The sequence below is a fragment of the Brachyistius frenatus genome, unplaced genomic scaffold (assembly GCF_029030835.1).
Source record: "Brachyistius frenatus isolate BFR_SWC_R1_liver_20210118 unplaced genomic scaffold, ASM2903083v1 Contig_125, whole genome shotgun sequence".
Taxonomy (NCBI): Eukaryota; Metazoa; Chordata; class Actinopteri; family Embiotocidae; genus Brachyistius; species Brachyistius frenatus.
In genome coordinates this window covers 831,594-849,993 of record NW_027210724.1, presented here as the reverse complement: position 1 = coordinate 849,993, position 18,400 = coordinate 831,594, and the positions used below count along the sequence as shown (strand labels likewise).

Sequence of the window (18,400 nt, the reverse complement as noted above, 5' to 3'; positions counted from 1 at the left end):
CAACACATGGCTAGAAATTGGAAGCAAACCTAACTCTTATACACCCAGTTCTGCTTTTGCATCTAACTATCGACTCAACCCGCCTTCTCCAAAAAAGCATAAATGCAAAATATACAGTTGTCATCTGAAACTTTTTCAGGCACCAGATTGTCATTGTTCACAGTATACAACTGCTCGTTGGAAGCTGCTTGCACAAAAGACCTATGGGGTTGGTTTTTTTTGGACGACCTTTTCAGGTCAAAGCTGAGTGCAGCTTGATATTTTTGTGTCTATGAGAGCTTGCTGAGTGCGGCACTGTACATAATTTATCTTATGAGCACTTGTGTTGTCATGTGACACTCATTTTCACTGTCTTTGTCACTGACAGTTTGAACACTGGGTTGCACCACATGACACATTAGTTTAAGTTCTTGGTTTGGGGGAAACATTATTTTCTTTTAAATGCAATCAACATATTTATAGTCCATGTACCAGCGGCTGCCAAACAATGTCAGGGAAAGCAGAAGTTGTAGTTCCATGAATTGACCCTGCTACACTCTCACCACATTCCCTTTTTCCCACCTCTTCTGTTCTGGCTCTTATTCATCCCTCAATGCTGTTTTTTTTTTTTGTCCCCCTCTTTTTGGTTCTGTCTTTAGCCTCCCTATCTCTCTACAGTGCATCTCTTCACAAAACAAGCAGCAGACTGTTGTGTCCTCCAGGAGTTCTGTGTATACCGCTGATTCAGTATGCTCACCCCCAGTGCAACCACACTTCACAGGAAGAGCGTGGCGACAGTCAATATCAAAATAAGAGCATGCCTGCTGTTTAGAAAATACGAGGGCTACCTGCTGTTTGCTTTCATGGGCAAAGATAAGCTCTGCTTCATGCACACAAGTTTGCACATACACAGATATGCACTGACTTCCCCACAAGACAGAAAACATCCATATTTGCAGAAAATAAGGTTAAAAAAAACATTGTGAAAGCAAAAGTATAATGGACACTCAGATGTTTGCTGTAAGACAGACTTGCAAACACAATGGTTAGCAATCACATAGTTGTTGAATACACACACACACACACACACACACACACACACACACACACACACACACACACACACACACACACACACACACACACACACACACACACACAGTATGCATAGATAGGCATGCACAAACAAGCTGTTATCACAGCGTGCCAGTTTAAAGGAAACAAAACCACAATATGTTACAAAATAAACAAAATTGTTTGTCATCTTTTTTGTATCATGGTTTTGTTTTTGTGGCTGGAGAGGCAGAGAATAATATTACTACTGATAATCATAATAATAACAAAAGAATAATGAAAAATATATATTGTGTGGCTGAGTATAACTTGATCAAGAATTTAGACATACATGGGTGATTCTATCCAGAGATTTACTAAGACAACTGGGTTTTTTTTCAGGGTTGATCCAACAGTTATGCTCATATTAGATGATAAACATCTACTAAAGCTAAAGCTTTGTAAGTTAGATAAATAATTTCGAGGTTCAAACTTAGGTGGCAAGATATTATTAACTGCCATACACTGGGATTAAGCCAGCTCATGGTTGATCATGTTGCTGTATGCAATTAAGTCCCATGGGAAATACTTGTATACTGAGAGTAATTTTCTGCAGGATGTTATCTTTCATTGGATAAATAGTCACATGGGAATATGCAGATTCCCTGCAATTTCTCTGGCATTATTGGAAATATCTATAAAAATAACACAAAAAAACAGCAACACAGAAAGAGAAATGGCCTTTGTCATATAAATCATTTTACAGCACTTGAGCATGTTATTACAGAAGTAATTATTATATTTAGTTTAATTAATTCTATCAGTTTAGTTTTACACAATCATTCAATTTAATTCTGTTTATGTGATTTGGAATAATATACATTCAAATGCGCACTGAGCGGTTGAGTTTGCAGTATGTACATTACAGCTATGAGTAATTATCTTGAAAATTGGTACATAATAAAATTATGTAATTTGGTTGCATAATGTTGGATGTTAGACATGTTTGGGAGATTTAATTGTACATTTTTCTTGCTTTTTTTAAACATAATTTTAGATGATTTTGGAGCCTGATTACAAAATGTGACTCAAAAATTCTCAATGTGAAGAAAATGGACAAATTGTGGCAAAAACAAGACATACAGACCGGGCATATATATTCAAGAAACAACAACTGAATCAGTAAAAACCTGATTTATGCTGCACTTACAAAAACATCCACAGTATCTCTCTTCTATTTTCCCCTCCAAGATTATATCGAGTAGTCTTGATAGGAGTTATCATGCCAAATATTTGCTTCAAGATTGGTGCAAATCCATCGAAGCACCTCTGTCTGCCTTTTCCACTGCTCTCTACTGTCTACAAAAATGTAATATCATATGTAAGCAAGGTTTTAGAGATCTGGAGAGGCTGAAGCACTTTCTCGCTTATGTATTTCATTCATAACTGTGTATATATAAGCATTTGTCAATACTCTTTTTGTCTTATTCTTACAACCTATTTTCTTATTTTCCTTTTGCGTCTAGTTTTCCCTTATTACTCTTTGTTTCTCCGGTGTTTAGCCTTGACCTTTGATCTAACACTTTTCATCTCACTTCATGCAATCTCCTCAGCGCATTTCTTCATACACAGTATACATATGTGTGTGTGTTATCAAGCCCACATGTGTCGAGCGTTTTCAGGTTAATGCTTACGGGCACTTCTCACTGAAATGATCAGCAGCGCAAACCATCACATCAGCGGCAAGTGGTAGAGGAAGCATATACCGAAGTAGTCTACCACCTAACATCGATCAAAGACAGGAGGGACAATAACAAGAGGAATTTTTGATTATTAAGGAAATAGAACATCTCTAAGGAATACAGAGTTTTGGTATTGTACAAAAAGGGTGGCACGGTGGTGCAGTGGTTGGCATTGTCTCCTCACAGCAAAACGATTCTGGGTTTGCATGTTCTCCCTGTGCCTGCATGGGTTCTCCCAGGGTACTCCGGCTTCCTCCCACCATCCAAAAACATGCACCCCATGTTAATTGGGGGTTATACAAATTGACTTTAGGTGTGAATGGTCTTTGTTTCCATCTGTCTCGATATGGCCCTGTGATAGACTGGCAATCTGTCCATGGTGTACCCTGCCTTTGTCCAAAGTGAGCTGGGATAGGCTCCAGCCCCCCCCCCCCCCCCACACACACACACACACACACACACACCATGACCCTGCTCAGGATATAGCGGGTATAGATAATGAGTGGATGGTATTGTACACATTTAAAGCAAAAAATATTTTCTAGCATTTTCACAGTAATGAAAAACAACACCACAGCTGGATGGAGGATCTTTTATAAACTAACTGTTGACCTTTGTCTTTGTGTCCTACTCCATCACACCATTAATCTCTTGCTGTGCAAGTGAACCTCAACACGAATACACCCATACAATGTGTTCGTGGCAGTGTGACACTATTAAAGTCACTCCCCCAGACTGCTATTCATACATACACACACACACACACACACACACACACACACACACACACACACACACACACACACACACACACACACACACACACACACACACACACACACACACACACACACACACACACACACACACACACACACACACATGCACATATACACACGGAGTCACAAGGGTTGTCCTACATAAAGTGACAAAGTATTCATGTTGCCCCAGCTGACGAGATCGGTGATAATTCTGTGTGTGATGAATGGAGATATGGAGGAGTGTTGGATCATATGTACTGCTATAACATGTCACATAGATGACAAATAGACCCTGATGACTGAGAACAACATCTGATTTCTGCTCATTATAGGGGGTATAACACAGAGGTGTATACACACACACATATTCTCACCAAACGACTTAACCAAGGAAAAATGCAATACAATAAACTACAAAATATACGCAAGTAGTTACACCTGAAACGGATGAGCAGATTGAAAAACTACATTTACATCAAAGCACAAGCTCACAGTGAACAATCAAACAACTCTCACAGAGTTGCTCTACAATGCAGTAGGATATTTTTTTTTCCGCTACACTGAGCTCAGACAAACAGACATACACATGCCCACATCCATATGTGTGCTCATGTGTTCTTACCCTTCGAGACTGGATCTGTTTGACGTATAAAGGCAAAAGGAATTCTGACACTCCCTCCAGTCTGACTCCTTCCTTGGTCACCCGCAGATTCCCCATACCATCCTGAAAAGATATTAGAAAAAATAAAGATCCACTGGTTATTCAGAAGATAAATGCAGTTGGCATGACAAAAATGACAATAAATTTGCACACATACAGTTTGCCCAGCTCCCCAGAAAGAGAGAATTCCTTAACTTGCTTTGCAACATTGTCAAGTTTTTAATTAGTCATGTTTACAATTGTAAATCTAAGACTCCAATTATACCAAACATAGGAACATATACATACATGGCAGAGATCAGTGACGAGGCAGGTTATCTGACAATTCCCTTTCTCCTCTTAAGCTAAACTCAGATAGCGAAACATGATAGAACCCCATTGTTTTAATTAACGCCTCCTCTGCAACAGAGGAAACACATAAACACTCTAATGCTAATGCTAGGTGAGCAGGAAATATAGAGACAGCAATTATTTTCACACAGAAAAAAATTTGGAAATGATAACTGGATGTACTGAGAGCAAAGTCACAAGTGTTTGTGAACAGGTAAAAATAGACTTTGCCACTAAGCTCCTAAACATAGACAAGAAAAAAATGGAACCATGGGAACTACAAAATAAAGATGGCAACAGCTGTGGCCTTAAAAAAAAAAAAAAAAAAAAAAAAAAAATCTGTTAACAAAACTAGACGGAAACTGAAAATAAACAAATTAATAAAATCTGACAAACACTGATACACATTATTACGAATAAAACTAAAACAAAATGAATCTTGGCAGCAGTACATCAGCAGTGAGGCTCAGCGACATCGTGCTGAGAAGCTGTGGGAAAAACACATGGCATCACAGCTCGGCTCAGTACGGCACTGTTAAAACTCTGAAATTGTCCATGCCACATGAAAGTAAGGCCAATTAAAATGAAAACATCCCCGAATGAAGACAAAAAGTTATCGAAACTTCACATATTAGACTATTTATCCATCAAATGGGGTAACTTCAGAAAATATAATTCAGTAACAATTTTAAAATACCAAATTTCCATCATTCATTTTGTTTGATGTACTTTATCACGCAATCCCCACAAATGTCTGTATTTTAGACGATTCCGCATTTAAAGGTTTTATTTTTTAGAGTATTTAAGATGTGTTCAGAGCTTTTAAGGGTCTCCAGATAGCAAGTTGAACTTATTAGCATTAGTCATTGATGAGCACTGTAATATTGATGTAAGATGGGAATAGCATGTATTCACACAGGTCAACTTTATCCAGTCATTTCATAAAGAAACGTTTTTACTGTCTATTGAGAGTATATAATAAAGTAAGTAATAAAGTATATACCTACCTACCTACCTATATTTTTAATGTAAACAAGTGACAATTAATAATTTTATTCAACGTTAAAAGACATGAAACAATAACTAAATAAAAACAAAACAAGAATCAATGGATAACTAGAGAGGTTCCACATATGTACATTGCACTAACTTGGCATTCAGCAGCAAGATATCTCGTAGATCTTAGCTGTTGGTACACTGTTAAAGCCTCGCGAGAGCTGTAGGTTTATCTTCCAATAAAAAACGTTGTTTTATCACTGTCACAACAACAAAGTACTGAAATTGTAGATAACCATTTAGCTTACAGTGCAGACACAGATATCAGCTTGCCAGAAGGACAGATGAAAGCAACCCCTGCTGGGGAAATGGGTGAGTAGGACAGAGGTTAGCAACAGGGAACAAGGTGGTGTTTGGTTCTCCGTGGGGAGCCTTTTCTAACAAAGGCCATTGCAAATAAAGTCACCAATTATACATTTTAAGGTACAAAACTGACAAATGCTAGACTAATTTAAATTTGCTAGGTTTCAATTTGAGTACATTTGCATTATTTTTCCTCGACGTTACTGTCACTATGACTGTCAACTACTACTTATAACCTTTTTTCCTATATCCACTGGTATAAAAAAAAAATAAAAAAAAGATGTGGTGGTGAGAACTTAATCTTTTTTATTCTCTAACTTTTTTCCACACGTAGGGTGCTTGTGTTGTAAACCAAAAATTACAACAAAAAAATATATTATGAAGATGCCGAAATACTGCTTATTCAAATGTCTGCTCCACTTCTTTGGCCAAAGGCTATGGGTCAGTCCCTCCAGTATTTTGCAAATATGTTTTGTGATTGTTGGAATTAGAAATGTTCAGCTTTTCTCAGAAATTGCAATGCAATTTGTGGAGTATCACTTCATATGATAATAAGCATACTGCACATCACAGATATAGCTGGAAGTATTTAGTTGTTATTGTAGTTTGTAAACGCAAAGTAAAAAATGATTTTTGGGAATCATTAAAGTGACATAGCTTTAAAAAAACAGACTGTGACTGCAATTCTGAATACATAGGCTACAACTTCTGTAAAAAATAAGAGCTTCAAAAGTGTTTTAAATTACACTAACTTAAAAAAAATGAAGTGCAATCTCTCGCAACGTAAAGCTGTATGAGATCATGCAATTTGATACATACCGTATGATTAAATTGGGGAGTTTGTTTGGTAACTTAATTTTCATGATTGAACCACATTTCCACATTGTTTTGATGATGAGAATGAAGGTTTAAAAACCTTTCCTTGTTCTTTTTTTGTTGATAAAGCGAGATTTGTTCGGAAAGGCGTATTTTGTGCCATAATATCTTCAGAAGAGCTTCTATTGAGGGAATCTAATGCAGAAAATCATGGGAATTCAGCAAAATTGAAAACTACCTCAATTATTGTGGCAATAGCTTGAATGCGATTGCAACTGCAATTTTCTGGAGGTAGTCTATCAGTCTTGGAAATTAACACAGGCTGTTTTGACAACTGTAAATGGATGAGTACCACAAAAGGCCCAATGGAAGATATATTGGATTGTCAGTTAATCTCATCAACATATAGGAGGCAAGTTGATCTATAATACTGATGTTCGTTACTGTTCAAGGTATCAGGGTATTTTAAAATGTCAAAAAAGTGAAGAAAATTATGACTCATAAAAACTACCATCACTTTTATCACTGTAACATTATGTAAAGCATACATTTAGGTTGTGTGCTTTACATCACAGCGACTGCTTGCTCTGTGTAATATAAATGGCTTCGGGATGGTTTTCCATTAGTTATGCAACATTTTACATATTCCACATGAGTAAATGTGCCAAAGATTGTTGGATCAGACTTACATGGTAATATCAACTTCTTTTCAAACAGCCATGCGGGGTATTAGGATAGTAGGAGCTCTTACAGAGCAAAGAGGCAGCTACTGTACCATGTCAAATCTGTGCTTAGGAGTGACAGTGGAGAGAGCATAGAAGTGGAACAGCAGCTCTGATCGTGGGCTTTGTCAGAGTTTGGTGAGGCTTCTGGGTACTATAGTAGGTGTCATAGGAAAAATATAACTTCCATAAACACTGATGTCAGTTATATGGCTGATAACACATAAGATATAAATATGAAAAGAAATACATTGGATGGCAGAGCAAAAAAAACAAAAAATAATAATAATCCCCTAATAGTATGTTTGGGAGTTTTATGGCCCAATAATAAAAAAAAAAGTTTGAAATATAGATCTGGAGATTAAAAAACAAAGTCAGTATAGAAGTTTGGAGAGAACATTTGAATAAATATGTAATTAATTTTTTTTTACCAACACATTGGTGTAGAGAGCTAAAGCTATTTTCTTTTTTCAAAATTGAATTATTTATACTGATTTAAAAAAAGAAAAGAACAAGGACAATGCAGTTATTCTAATAACTTTCTTTGTGGCAAATATGTTCAGGTTCAAAAAGTTGTTGTAGTGACAGCAGTAGAGTTGTAGTAACTTATTTTCAGGGGTGAAAACTACAAACAGACATTCTGTATTGAACCTATTCTGCCTTCAAATGCAATAATGCATCACTCAGTGACAACAAATTAGTCTTGCTTTCCTGGCTTCCAGCAATTCTTTCATGTTCACAAATATTGATGAAACTGTCCATGGAGATAGGAATTCTGTTTGGAGTGCTGAAGCAAATTATCATTAATTGTTAGGGGCAACAAACCCACAGAGCCTTTCAAATTGGAAATGTACTCAAGGGGTGAGAGAGTGAGAAAATAGACAGCAAGGGAGAGAAATTGGGACAATAAGACAAAGGAGAAAAACAGGAGAGAAAATGGGAGACAAAGACAACTTGGAAAATGGAGAAATCAAAGAGGGCTAAATTACACAGAAGAAAATTGGGGTAACAGAGAACTAAAAACAAGAAAGTTACAGTATACTCAACAACTGTGATGGCAAAACCACCAAGAGGATGTCTGGAATTGTCATACTGCAGAATTAATTCCATCGTAAACACAGCCACAGTTGTATAAAAAAAAGAAAAAGAACAAGGGGTCCTGCATTAGATAGAGGTATGAACCCCAGACAACCCTGATCTCAACATCATGGAGTCAGTCTGGGATTAAATGAAGAGACAGAGCTAGCCTATCCAGGGAAGCACTGTGGCAAGTTGCCATTTACCTTGAAAAACAGTGCACCTAAACTGGTCCTGTTTAAGTCACAGGGCTGTCACAATGGATGTTTTTTAAGGTTTTATCCTACATACTGCACTTTGTATTAAGTTATCGGAAAAATAAAAAACACTTTACATACAGTGCCTTAAACTTTTGCGCAAAGCAACTCCTCTGATCTATACACCCTGCCTTATTGTTTGGTAATTAGTGTCGTTGGTTAGGTTTCGGCAAAAACAAACAAAAAACCCCACTTGGAGTTGTGCAACCTTTGTTGTCATGGTAACAGTAAATGTAGTTTTACAAAACGTCTCAACACGTGACTAGAAAGGATAATTAATCATCGATCTTGCGCAGCCAGTTTCTGCCGGGACATTTTACCACTTACCCAACCCACCTCCTTCATACAAGCAAAAAACTTTATTTGACGTCATCTGAACTGCGTCAGTTTTGCGGGACACCAGCTGTCACATGACCCTAGTGGTCACTTAACTTTAGAATGTAACTGTGGGTCGTAATAAGCTGCTCTGGGAAAAGACCTCTGGGGTCATCTGTTAGAAGACGGTATGCTATCTGTATTTTAAACTTCAATGTTTTATTATCCTAATTTGGCCCAATCTACGATCCAGATTCATTCATGTACTGTAATGTATTGTGTGTGTATCAGTAATCATAAGACATATACAGCCCCATGGTTCTTTGTAATTTGACTAATTTTTCAATTGGTGGTTGTATTTTCAGTTGTAACTAAAGTTTGAAGATGTTCTTTAGATTGTCACTTAAATGCCTGACAAAAGTTTATATGTTGGTGTCTCACAGATGATTAACAATGATTCATTATATGACAAATATGTGATTAGACCTGGAAGACATCATCAAATCAGAGCCCCAATACTGAAAGAACACCACTAACACAACAGTATATATTGGTCTATACATAAGCCACAAATGCACTTACAAATAGGAGCATAGCAAAGCAATAAGAGTGTGTCAGATCGATAAGATAAAACAGCCAGAGGTTTTCAGTGGTGTTGTTACATCTACAGTCATTACGATGACTACACAGTGGAGCATGGAGCTTATTCAATAAGCAATAATACCACAGGCCGATCAAATCACCAGCTCACTCCCTGGAACACACATACACAGTTTATACTGTATGCTACATATACATACAGTATACTGACACACTAACACTAGAATATACCTGCATATATAGAAACTCAGATACTACTGTAGAAAGAGAGCAGCATACACAGAGATTTAGCTCAGTTTGGACAGTCACTACATAGCCTTGAATGCCTGTCTAATCCCTCCCTCTCTTCCTCTCTCACTCACACTCTATCTCTCAATTCCAAAAAACACGAAGACGGTGATGTTAAAATTAATCAGGTGGTTTTATTCCACCTCACTGCTCCACTGTCCAAGCCTCTCTCTGATTGAACATGACAGCTCTCCTTCTTTCTTTGTATCTCACCCACCGCTGATCTTTTTTTGTTTCATTTTCAATCCAGTTTGTATTATTGGCATGAATGGCACATTAACAAAATTCCCAAAGCCTCAAACACAATGAGAATTCATCAACAAGCAGAAGAAAATAAGTACATTTCTCCATTTATTTATCTGTCACTGTTTATCTCTTTCTCTCTCTTCCTGATTGGGTTTGTCAGGGCTTCTCTTTCTCGCCAACTCTGTCTCCTTCTTGTCAAATGAGTTTTGGAAAACTAATCAGAGGTCGAAATGCTTAAAAACTGTTATCCATCAATATTATACATATATCAATAGCATCAGACTCATCTAATTAATTTTTAATATCCTGTTATTTTTTTAATGACACTTTTCATTGGTTTACTGAGAACAGAAGCTGTGATAGTGTTTTTACTTTTGTATGTGCTTCTTGAGATCTTACACATATTGATTTTTGCTCTTGAGTCACAGACACTGTCTATCTCTATTCAGGGTCTTCCCATTTAAAAGTCAGCAGATGTTTTTATTTTACAAAGCCCACTTGAGACTGTTTAACCTTCCCAGTAAAGTACTGCAGCCTAGCGGGACTTCACTGCTGGTAAATCCACATTTTAATCAGCATCACCCTATTTCATTTGTTGTGACGGTCCCCCCTCTTTCAGAGACTGATTTTTAGTTGTTTATTTTCTGGAATGTATCAGCCTGATGTGGTGTGAATATCTCAGAAAAAAATAGATCTTGCAAGTGGATAAACTCAGCAATGATTGGCGGTTGCATTTGAAGCTTTCGACATTAATAGTGTCATAACAAATGGCCCTGATCACAAGATAAGAAGAAATACTGTCGGATCATTTGATGCTCCCACCCTGTATTACAATCAGTGTGTAAGCTTCATTCGTGTTTGGAAATATACGTCACTGTCTGGAATTCTGTGTGAAACCTTCCACTTGACAAATACCAGTAATAACCTCCCATTAACAATTACACAGCCTGAATATTAGGAGTTTAGAAATGTTCACTGCAATGGAGGTACAGGAAGTTCCTTTTGAGACTAACAAACTGCAAGTTAACAATCACAGGCATTACTTAATAAATGTGCAGGGGACATAACCTCCACTGACATAGTTCCTCTGAAATTTGCATTGTGACTCAAATGATAGTTTGTTTTTGTTTTTTTGTTAGCAAATATAGCTAAAAGCTTGTGACTACATGTTGTTTGATCCTACATCTTTTGTCAGCAGCTAATATATATATATACATACACACACACACACACACACACATATATATATATATATATATTCATTATCAATCAATTAGAATTTTGTAAATTAAAGTTACTGAATATGTTTACAATTTTTGAGAGGCTTTTACTGAAATTTATAGTTGAGCACGATTCAAAGATTTTTGTCTCTTTCTGTTATAGTTGTTTGTACTTGACTATGGGAATGCCCTTTATACTACTTTCTCTCTCTCTCTCACACACACACACACACACACACACACGCACGCACACACGCACGCACGCACGCACGCACACACACACTTCTCTTTATCGTATCTTATGCCTTCTGTCCTTTCGCGAGCATCAGCCAGTTTGACAACAAAAACAACTAATCAGCGAACAAACCTCTGCTCGGCTTGCTGTGTTCATGTCTGTTTGTCATTCTCTGCCAATTTGGCTTTACTGGTAAAATCTGAAACTGTGTTTACCAAAGAAAAGGCAACAAATCCCAGTACAATGGGCATAATTATAAACATCATGGTTTCATACTTTTTTTTTACCAGACAAGGGCTTTGCTTTGTGTAAATTGTCTTGTCTACAAGTAGTCTGCATGTGAAAATAACTTGTGTTACACTCTGACCTGCATGAGTCTCTGCATGCACATCAGTCTCACACTGTGCCACCCACCACGAGTAAATTCCCAACCTGTGGGAAACACTGGTTTCATCATGACACACTCAACTACACTCTCTTGTTTCCTGACTTCATTTTGTTTACACAAGTGTAGAAATGTGTCGGTTAACGTGGAGTAAGCCAAGGCTGTGTACATGTATGTATGTGTTGATGGATGGATGGATGGATGGATGGATGGATGGATGTTTTTATGGATGGATGGATGGATGAATGGATGTTTTGATGGATGGATTTGTTTGCTCGCTTTTTTTCTATTTCATCTTTGTGTCACTTAAAAAAAAAGATCACCCACCAATATACTTGGGTATGGATGTTTTAATGTTAGAAAAGACATTTAGGATGTGAATAGAATTAGGATCAAGAAAACATATATTGTTGAACACGTTTGATGCTGCAGTCTGAAAACTCTTTGGATCAACAACTACATTTTGGAGGGGTTTAGAAGATCAAGAGAAGATCATCAGTGTTGGCTGGTAGGTAACCCTGGTCCAGTTTTAAATATTCAATATTTTGCCTCACTCTGTAACTGTACCTCAATAAATTAACCTCTTGATTAGGTTATCATGCTTGAGAGGAGGGCCATGCAATCTGCACGCACACACTTTACCTGCGCTTTGGAATACTGAAGTGTCTTCTTGTGAAATAGGAACACTCCTAAATAAAAGGTTGCCCGGTAGAAATGGCTTACAGTAATAGGAAGGAGTAACTAAGGTTTAAAATAAGAAGCAATTCATGAGAACATAACGAGCACTTCACACAGTGGAAAATAAAGGATGTGAACTGAATTTGTTTCGAGCACAAAGCACGGGGAACTTGTGGGAAACAAAATCTACACAAATGATCAGTGAGAAACAAGTAAATGCTTCTTTTACAAAACCAACAAGATTTGAACATTACGATCAGAAGATATTCTGTTTTGCAAACTGCAATCTGAGGGAAATAACATTTATACAATGACCACTGTAAATTTAGAATAGCTAAATCATCTAGACAGTATCCAGAGAAGACATCTTGATATCAGCTATGAAAAGGACAGTGTGTGTGTGTGTGTGTGTGTGTGTGTGTGTGTGTGTGTGTGTGTGTGTGTGTGTGTGTGTGTGTGTGTGTGTGTGTGTGTGTGTGTGTGTGTGTGTGTGTGTGTGTGTGCAAGGTCAACAAAGTGTGTGAGTTTGTGGACGTCATGTTCGATATACCGGTTGTAGAGATAATGATGGATTCCCTCATCATGTCGAGGTTAACTGGCAAACTGTCCCATCAGGTGAAAGCATACCTTATGCAAGGTTATGCACAAAGGAAAACTCACACCAATCATAAAGTACAGGTATGTTTATCACCATGACTTTTAGGTGTCTACACATGCGCATGCGCACGCGCACGTTCGCAGACGCACAATAGACCCAAGTGTCCCTGTGGTGATGGATAGGCTGGGGAAGTATTTTGCAGGCACTTCTAATATTCAGGACTGTTGTAATTTTTCACACAACCTTTTATGTCAGCCAGCAGACTCAGTGAGAGAGAGAGAGAGAGAGAGAGAGAGAGAGAGAGAGAGAGAGAGAGAGAGAGAAACGAGAGAGGGCTGTGTCACCTTTGTCTGTAAAAAAATACAATAAAAAAATAGCTGGAAATATGGCTGAAGGATGCACAAATTAGGAAACCTTAAATGTGCTTTGGTCGTCCTTTGCCTTTTTGACCGTTGGGGGACACCATAGGAGTCCTGGTTAAAAAAAAATGGCTTTGTATACCATTGTTCTGACTTCCTACAGCCAGTGAGTTTTTACTTTGACCTTTTAATGTAGAATTATTAGGGAACCGAGTCAATGACACTTCTATGAACGATTGTGTAATAATGTAGACGTGCCAGATGTTAAAAAAGTTGGATGTTTAAGTTTACAGTTTACCTGAAACGCTAAATGTAAACTGGTAATCAAACCACACCTGTGGATATGCATAATCATCACAAAACTAGTCAATCTTTCTATCAGAAAAGCTGCACAATAAGTGATAGTTCTAGAAATTTCAACCTCATATTACAAGCCCCCAAAATCCATGTTTGAAAGAGCCATTTTATTTCAATCATTGACAGTTTCACATGATTTTACATTAGGCAGTTTGAATGAAAGTCAAGCTACCTTCCCAGCTTCCTTTTCTTTATCTTTCTCCTCGCTTCCTCTTCCACTCCATTTACTTATCTTTTTTTCCCCTCACTCTTTCCACAACTTCCTCAATCTTCCAGCATGGCAATAACTGCTGCTCGAGTCAGATTAAAGGATGGCTTCTAACTTGGTTAAACCATGTTTAAAATAGAAGCATGTGGCATGGTGTACAGCCAAAGCTATTTCCTGTACCAATAATTTGAAGAGGCTTTAAGAAAATATTTCTGAGTTCAAATTAGGCAAGAGTAAAGCTGCAATACCATAAATCTCAAAGTGTCCCAGGAAGTGTCACAACATTCAAGCAACCTGGGTAATGAGAAGCTACTTAGTCTAGAGGACTCCCAGGTCACTGTCCGTACATGAACATAAAATACAGACATTGCTCGTCAAGTTCGGCATGAGCCTGTCACTGTCAAACTCTATTTCTTGACCACTGACTGATGCATCTGGTTAGCAGTTCATTTTAAACATTGAACAGGACAAGAAGACAAAACTCAACAGGCTTCAGTTGTCTGTAGAAACTCCTAACCTGTAGGAAAACACATCCACCTGTTTACCACACTTTCTCTTTGTTTTGACACTCATCCACCTGAAACAGCCCACCCACCTAGTCACAGCTGCAAACGTAGAAAAAAAAAAAAAAGTCAAATTAAAAAACGTGTCTCCGTAGTATAGAATTAGGACTTAACATGCCTTTACTTCTAGTTCCCTCTGTTTTAAAATCAGGCAGTGTTTATCTTCTCCCATATGCTCAGTTAATTTGCTGTTGCTGGCATTTGCTGTTAATGCAAACTCAGCACCTCCTCCATCTGTTTCACATTAAAACACTTTGAGCAGTTCAGGGGGTGGAATTCTCTCACTTACCTATACCTATTACAAGGCCTTTTTTTATAAAATGTAAACACACACTTTGCAGTTATTAACAGCCACTTAAGACAGAGACAGGAATGTTAAGATTTGATTCATGAAGACCTTGTTAAAAAGATACAGTGCTGATGGATTCCATGTACGAGTAGCATATTCTAAAGAGTGCAGGTATATTTCTGTTCCCCTCCTGTGTGTTTCTTTGACAAAATTCTGTTTATGCATTAGAAAATATTAAATATAAAGTTATGGGTCACTTTGCATAATCATACAACGAGATGACTGGGTCAGAGCAATTTCTAAATTGCAAGACTTGTGAGATGCTTCCAGTCAGCAGTGGTGACGAGGTGTTGGGAGAAGTTGGATCCGTGGCTCTATGTTGCAACTGAAGGGACTTAAAGGATATGTTGCTTATGTTTTGGCGTGTAATGCCACAGGGAACCTTCAGAGGTCTTGTACAAGTTGTTCTTTGGTGGTTTTGGCGACACGTGGAGGACCGAGAGGATTTTAGATGAGGTTGGTCATAATGTTTTGCCTCCTTAGTGTTCACTTTCTTTTTTTTTTTTTTTTTTTTTGGTAAAGCAATGCAAATGCATGCTTAACATTCTATGAGATAAGTTAGCTAAGCCAGGTTGGTATGATTCTGTTATTTTCTACACAAATATCAGTAAGTATTATCAAAATAAATGAAATGCCATTAATCATCACTGGAATTAGAAATGGATATACACAAATTGAAAGTAATTTGGCCATCTTACAGCACGTACAATTATAAATCTCTATCCAGTATAACGTGTGCTCCACTTGAGATACTCTGTTTCAGACCAGTGTTCATGAATTGAAGAGAAATCCTTTAACAGTTTTTTTTTTGATAGAGTATGAAGTCTGGTTTTCAGTTCTATGTTAATTTAGTTGTTTATACTGAAGATGCAGTTAAAACTAAACACCCCCAAAAAAAGATACTTAACCCCAGCCATTCTGATCTATAATACTCAATACTCAGCATTAAAAAATACAAGTGCAGACCATTTATCTTCACACAAGAATAAGTAAGAACTTTTCATAAAAACACACAAAACACACAATATTAACATAATCTTATGAGACAATATGTCTGTTTTGAATCTAAATGAGCTAATCCAACTTGTGTGTACATCCAGAAGGACTAGACAGTACTCCTTTTAGTGATGTCTCCATGCGTGAGGGAACTTTCTGTGGTGATGATGTTATAGCTACAAGGGAGAGACTGCACGATGTATCAGTTATCCCAGGAGGACGGACATTAACCTTTCTAAAGTGCTGTGCTGTGTTGGCCTCAGCTGTACACGAACAGACAGTCCCTCATGTCCACAAATGGAGCACCTGCATCCCAAATCACCTCTGACTGACAAATGACAGCAAAGAGTTTCCTGCTGCTTCGCCCGCTCTACTCACCCACAGAAACTGCACACAAAATCACAGAGGAACAAGTTGACAAGTGCAGTTAACATCACCCCGCTACCAACAACAGCTGTGTCCCGATTCACCTCTGCAGCCTGTGAAAGAGTCTGAGTGACAAATGACAGCAAAGGTCTCATGCCTCCTCACACTTGTGTTTGTCTGATTGCTCCACCGCTGTCGCTCCTTCTTGTTGTAAAGACTAAAATAAATCTAAAATGTTAGGTCAACGGGGAGAGTAGGGAAGTAATCCTGCATGGCTCAGTGGTTAGATGAAGGCTTCCCACCCTGACTTGGACACATAAAACAACCTTTTTTTTAACTGACTGATGGGGCTAGAGGAAATATCCAATGTGGAAAGACCATATGTGCATGATTTAGTAGTTTAGAGAGTGGAACATCTATTGTTCTTAATATCTTTTCAGAGATCTACCAATGTGTCTGGTTTCAGTGCTTAGTTTTTTTACATACCTCTCTAACCTTGGGATATATTGTTTTACTCACAATAAACAATAACTATTTGCAGTATGTTGTTGACCTAAGTCTTTGCAGAGAATATTAAAAGAGTTTGTACAACCTACACCGACGTCAGCTCTGAGTGAATATAGAGAGTGGCATGACTGGTCTCGGGAAATAGTGAGTGACAGGTTTTCTGTCAGTATCACTCTGTCTGCTCGCTCCGGTGCTTCATCTTCGGCCTCTCTAAGCTGTAAAAATATGTTCTAAGACACAGTTGGAAATAGGTTGAAACACTGATGTGAAAACATAACACTTCTACATCTGCTGGATCACATTTCTATTCTGCCTTCACTACTGAATTACCAGTCTACTTTTGGCCAAGTGCATACAATTATTTGGTGGGTTTACAGCTTGTTGATTAATCAATATTATAGCAGTGTAAAGTTGCAAAAACGAGCAAAATAAAAAATCAACAGGAGACGATCATATTGTTGGTTAGTATTTGATTTACATTTGAACAGGCACGGACGTAAGCTGAAGGGTGTCAAAAGAAAAAAAAACATCACTTTGTGTTGATTTGTTTTAACAGTATTGACCTTTGCATCTCAAGCATATTGCATACTGACTGACCCTTTTATTGCTAGCTTTAATTCATAATGTATGGAGGTCAGCGCTGTAAGGGGAGTTGCCACAGTCAATGGCAGCCCACTATTTCTTGTTTTAATCACATGGGAATCAACATCTAAGAAGGTAGAAACACGTACTGTCTGAACCCACAGTAGCTCAATTTTCCAAAGTATACATTATGAGAGCAACACACAAATCCCAACAGCAATTCAGCTCATACATCCACACTCTCCATTAGCTCAACAGTCTGAACAGGGACTATTTAAAAGGTGACAAGTGAAAGTGCTAATATTGACTTTCTGATATTCAAAACTGCTGCAGTCTCTTATTTGCCTTCCGAACACGAGGATCACATTTAATCCATAATACATTTATGTTGTTGAAAATTGGGTACAGTATGCTACACAAGGATTTCTGCAGCAGACCGCATATTAGGAATCAACTGGCGTGAAACATTTTCACGGTGTTATGATATAAAAGCTGACTCAAGTCAAACATTTTTACCACAAAAATATAATTTAAATACCAGATTAACTATTACTGCAACATCCAATCTAATGCACATTTTTTACAATGATTCATCTGCAACAAAATGATATAACAACATTGAATATTCACTTCCTTTGAAGAGTAATGCCTGTGGCTTGCTTGTTTTAAAATATTCTTGTAATGCCGTATTGATGCAACTTATAGTTACATATAAGATGCAACTATTTCCTCCACCACTAAGTAATACATTTATTGCAACTGTGACTCAATGCTAGCAGCCATCTGACATC

At 37.6% G+C, this 18,400-nt stretch overlaps 1 protein-coding gene across 1 annotated transcript in view; it reads right to left on the bottom strand.

The window, feature by feature from the left end:
• LOC138629999 (zeta-sarcoglycan-like) overlaps positions 1-18,400 on the bottom strand; it is a 328,227-nt gene that overhangs the window by 95,741 nt on the left and 214,086 nt on the right. The window contains exon 3 of the mRNA XM_069714077.1: positions 4,158-4,259. Coding sequence (XP_069570178.1) covers positions 4,158-4,259 — 102 coding nt within the window. The remainder of the gene's footprint in view (positions 1-4,157; positions 4,260-18,400) is intronic.